Source organism: Borostomias antarcticus (assembly GCF_949987555.1).
Source record: "Borostomias antarcticus genome assembly, chromosome: 3".
Lineage (NCBI taxonomy): Eukaryota > Metazoa > Chordata > Actinopteri > Stomiiformes > Stomiidae > Borostomias > Borostomias antarcticus.
Genome location: NC_140236.1, coordinates 36,097,704 through 36,102,739, shown reverse-complemented (window position 1 = coordinate 36,102,739; position 5,036 = coordinate 36,097,704). Strand labels below are relative to the sequence as shown.

General features: G+C 54.0%; 1 protein-coding gene across 1 annotated transcript in view; it reads left to right on the top strand.

Annotated features, from left to right (window-relative positions):
- Positions 1-5,036, top strand: part of fcho1 (FCH and mu domain containing endocytic adaptor 1) — a gene marked incomplete at both ends in the record, with an annotated part of 22,188 nt that overhangs the window by 1,817 nt on the left and 15,335 nt on the right. The window contains 1 exon segment of the mRNA XM_084436178.1: positions 4,088-4,179. Coding sequence (XP_084292304.1) covers positions 4,088-4,179 — 92 coding nt within the window.

Below are 5,036 nucleotides of genomic sequence, written 5' to 3'. Positions count from 1 at the left end.
CCCTCCCTCTCTCTCCTCTCCCCTCCTCCCCCCAACCCTCCCTCTCTCCTCTCCCCTCCTCTCCTCCTCCAACCCTCCCTCTCTCCCCTCCTCTCCTCCTCCCCCAACCCTCCCTCTCTCCTCTCCTCTCCTCCCCCAACCCTCCCTCTCTCCTCTCCTCTCCTCCCCCAACCCTCCCTCTCTCCTCTCCTCTCCTCCCCCAACCCTCCCTCTCTCCTCTCCTCTCCTCCCCCAACCCTCCCTCTCTCCTCTCCTCTCCTCTCCTCCCCAACCCTCCCTCCCTCTCTCCCCTCCTCCCCCAACCCTCCCTCTCTCCTCTCCTCCCCCAACCCTCCCTCTCTCCTCCTCCCCCAACCCTCCCTCTCTCCTCTCCTCTCCTCCCCCAACCCTCCCTCTCTCCCCTCCTCTCCTCCTCCAACCCTCCCTCTCTCCTCTCTCCTCCTCCCCCAACCCTCCCTCTCTCCTCTCCCCTCCTCTCCTCCTCCAACCCTCCCTCTCTCCTCTCCCCTCCTCCCCCAACCCTCCCTCTCTCCTCTCCCTCCTCTCCTCCCCCAACCCTCCCTCTCTCCTCTCCTCTCCTCCCCCAACCCTCCCTCTCTCCTCTCCTCTCCTCCCCCAACCCTCCCTCTCTCCTCTCCTCTCCTCCCCCAACCCTCCCTCTCTCCTCTCCTCTCCTCCCCCAACCCTCCCTCTCTCCTCTCCTCTCCTCTCCTCCCCCAACCCTCCCTCCCTCTCTCCCCTCCTCCCCCAACCCTCCCTCTCTCCTCTCCTCCCCCAACCCTCCCTCTCTCCTCCTCCCCCAACCCTCCCTTTCTCCTCTCCTCTCCCCTCCTCCCCCAACCCTCCCTCTCTCCTCTCCCCTCCTCCCCCAACCCTCCCTCTCTCCCCTCCTCTCCTCCTCCAACCCTCCCTTTCTCCTCTCCTCTCCCCTCCTCCCCCAACCCTCCCTCTCTCCTCTCCTCTCCCCTCCTCCCCCAACCCTCCCTCTCTCCCCTCCTCTCCTCCTCCAACCCTCCCTTTCTCCTCTCCTCTCCCCTCCTCCCCCAACCCTCCCTCTCTCCTCTCCTCTCCCCTCCTCCCCCAACCCTCCCTCTCTCCTCTCCTCTCCTCCCCCAACCCTCCCTCTCTCCCCTCCTCCTCCAACCCTCCCTCTCTCCTCTCCTCCCCCAACCCTCCCTCTCTCCTCTCCTCTCCTCCCCCAACCCTCCCTCTCTCCTCTCCCCTCCTCCCCCAACCCTCCCTCTCTCCTCTCCTCCCCCAACCCTCCCTCTCTCCTCTCCCCTCCTCCCCCAACCCTCCCTCTCTCCTCTCCTCTCCTCCCCCAACCCTCCCTCTCTCCTCTCCTCCTCCAACCCTCCCTCTCTCCTCCCCCCTCCTCCCCCAACCCTCCCTCTCTCCTCCCCCAACCCTCCCTCTCTCCTCCCCCAACCCTCCCTCCCTCTCTCCTCTCCTCCCCTCCCCCAACCCTCCCTCCATTGTCATTCTAACGAGCTCCTTGTTACGCGAGCAAAACGGTCGTCTTAATTGATGCGCCATTGAGCGAGGGGAGCAGGGGGAGCAGCGTTTGAGACGTGGCGAATTCAAACACATCTTTCTATTGAGCAGGAAATGAAGCAAGCAGGGCTGTGTGATGCTGATCTCTGATTGGCTGGAGGGGCGAGGATACTGCCTGCCGTAGTTCCAGCCTGGTCATGGATCATGGACACACACGCACGCACATACACACACACACACACACACACAGACACACACACACACACAGACACACACACACACACACACATGCCATTCACCTTAATGAAAGAGCTGTCATGCACGGTTCGTCACCCTGCTGTCGTCCTGACGTGTCTCCGCCCCTGAAGATTCAAACTTTTTTGGTATCAATTATCTTTTCTTTTCCTCGAAGCGCACAGTGGTTATTCATAAAAACTAGTCACCGTATCAAAAGCTTATGTTCTGATTGATGAGTCTTATTCTCTCTCGCAATCCACTGATTATTTCAACTAGAATAAGACGGGTTTAGGGGCTTTTTCTGTCTTTACAAATTCAAACTAATTAGACAGATGTAAGTGCCTCTGGTTGGATGGTGGATTTGCACAGAGTGGTTGCTGTTCTCCAGACGTTTGCATATTGGGTGAAGTAACACGAGGGCTGGGTTAAAAAGATTGATTAATCGATTCTGAATCAAATGATTCAGAATCGATTCATGAATCACAAAATCAATCTTTTATTTAATGAAGGAATAAATGAAGGAATGAATAGTTCATTAATTCATTCATTCATTCATTCATTCATTCAATGATTCATTCATTCATTCATTCATTCATTCATTTTTGGAAATCAGTATCGATACCCAGCCCTAGTATTGATGTGTTGCATAACTTGGCAGTCATGTAATTAAGGTTACAGCTATAAAAAAAAAACAGGTTTTAGTAACACTAACCGAATCGATATTGAATCGAATCGAATTGAATCGTGATAATCGATTCTGAACCTTGTGAATCGGAATCGAATCGATTCTTGAAATTCGACTCGATACCCAGCCCTAAGTAACACCTGCGGAGAGGCTGGTTAAGGAACCGATACCCCCACGCTGTGTTTGGGCCTGAGCAGACCAGCTCACCTTTCCCTGGGTTGGGTTTCAAACCAGCACATGGGGAGCAGAGACTAATGGTGCGTTCGTTTGTGGTCGGACGGGGCAAAATACCTGCCTCCGACCTGTGTGCATTCAAGCTATAGCGAATGATATGCTGATGATATGATATGATATTGACGTCAGCCGGCAACTGGGGGCTGAGAAACATATCCGAATTTGCGACGAGGAAGTGCGAGTTCATGCGGTGTTTTATTTAATCATTCCTAGTAGCAAGTCGCAATTTGCCACCTCCCAGTTATAAACGAACCCACCATAAGACGAGGGGACAACTGCTTCTGCCAATGAGACACCATTGTAAAGCGCTTTGGATAGAAAAAAGCACTATGTAAGTGCGGTCCATTTGTGTGTTGTTCAATCAAACACGGGGGGTGTTGTAGAAGTAGAGACCTATTATGGGCTGTTGAAGTTCTTGCAGTGGCCATGGAGATCATATGATCTAAAGGCAATATCTGGCACTGTACAGTACGAGCTGAAAATGAATTAGAGAGCGATTTCACCGAAGCTGTTTAGTATTTCCCTGAGCTACGCTACGCACTGTGGATCATGTCGTCCATAGATCATTCCAGATCCCGTACTCCCCAAGGATGACACAAAGCAACGGCTGTTTGTGTGTGTGTTAAGTTTCTTTGACTGTGTGTGTGTGAGTGTGCGTGCGCGTGTGTGTGTGTGCTTGTGCGTGTGTGTGTGTGCGTGCGTGTGTGTGTGTGTGTGTACGTGCGTGTGTGTGTTTTGGACTGGCTGCGTGTCTCCTCTCGCAGACCCCTTGCATTCCAGCCATTCCCCTGCTACCTGGGAAAAGGGTCTGTCCTCCTCTCTCTGGGTATTTATAGGGCTGAGGAGCAGCTGCCAGTCTACCCAGAATCCTCTACAACGGCCCCTCTGTTGACATAAAAATATGGGCTTCAAGGAACAGGCTATTTTAACATGACCTCAGTTAACACAGCAGGTATGCGGTAGCCTGAATCTGTTAACCACATTAACTGTGTGCGAGGAGAGTCCTCCTTTTTCAAAATGGCGCCGTAGAGGGATGGCGGGTTTCCAGGAACGAAATGTCATCACGATCGCGACGAAAATGTACAGTAACCGCAATAAACAGGCACAATATGAAAGGCCTTATACCACTTTATTTATAGAGCACATTTAAAAACAACAAAGTTGAGGCGGCTGTAGCTCAGTTGGTAGAGCGGGTCGTTCAGTGATCGAAGGGTCAGCGGTTCGAATCCCAGCTCCGACTGTCCACATGTCGAAGTGTCCTTGAGCAAGACACCTAACCCCAAATTGCTCCCAATGAGCAGGTTAGCACCTTGCATGGCAGCTGCCACCATTGGTGTGTGAATGTGTGTGTGAATGGGTGAATGAGAGGCCATTGTAAAGCGCTTTGAGTGTAATAAGTGCAGTACATTTACCATTTTACCGTTTTGTGTTGCGCAGGGGCAGAAGAACGCGGGCTTCGACGTGCTCTACCACAACATGAAGCACGGGCAGCTCGCTACCAAGGAGCTGGCAGAGTTTGTCCGGGAGAGGTGAGGTTTGGCTGGGCCGGGGGCGTGTGGGGGAGGAGGGTGTTAGGAGGAGTGAGAGGAGTGAGAGGAGAGAGGTGAGGTTTGGCTGGGCCGGGGGCGTGTGGGGGAGGAGGGTGTTTGGAGGGAGGAGAGGAGAGAGAGGTGAGGTTTCGCTGGGCCGGGGGCGTGTGGGGGAGGAGGGTGTTTGGAGGGGGGAGAGGAGTGAGAGGAGAGAGGTGAGGTTTGGCTGGGCCGGGGGCGTGTGGGGGAGGAGGGTGTTTGGAGGAGTGAGAGGAGAGAGGTGAGGTTTGGCTGGGCCGGGGGCGTGTGGGGGAGGAGGGTGTTTGGAGGCGGGGGAGGAGAGAGAGGAGAGAGGTGAGGTTTGGCTGGGCCGGGGGCGTGTGGGGGAGGAGGGTGTTTGGAGGAAGGAGAGGAGTGAGAGGAGAGAGGTGAGGTTTGGCTGGGCCGGGGGCGTGTGGGGGAGGAGGGTGTTTGGAGGAGGGAGAGGAGATTACTGTCGATCTCATCGGATTTTCTCTCGTTCGATAAAAGTCTTTTGTGATAAATGCTTTATCCGATTTAAAGCTCTAGATTGAAACGCACGTTCACCGGCTTTATTCGCATTCATATTTTTAGCGATCCTCACACAATTCGATTGACAAGTGGATGGAAACATGGCTTGTGTGTGTGTGTGTGCGTGTGTGTGTGTGTAATTTGGTGGTTTATGTCATTGTAACGCTGTTATTCCACGACGGATTCAACGTTAGGTTGTTCTCACAGGCATGTCTTTGATCCAGCCTCTCACCTCCGCCCTCTCCTCCTCACCACCCTGCTGCTTTTCAACTCAGACCAGCACACTCGAGTGTTAAACACTCCCA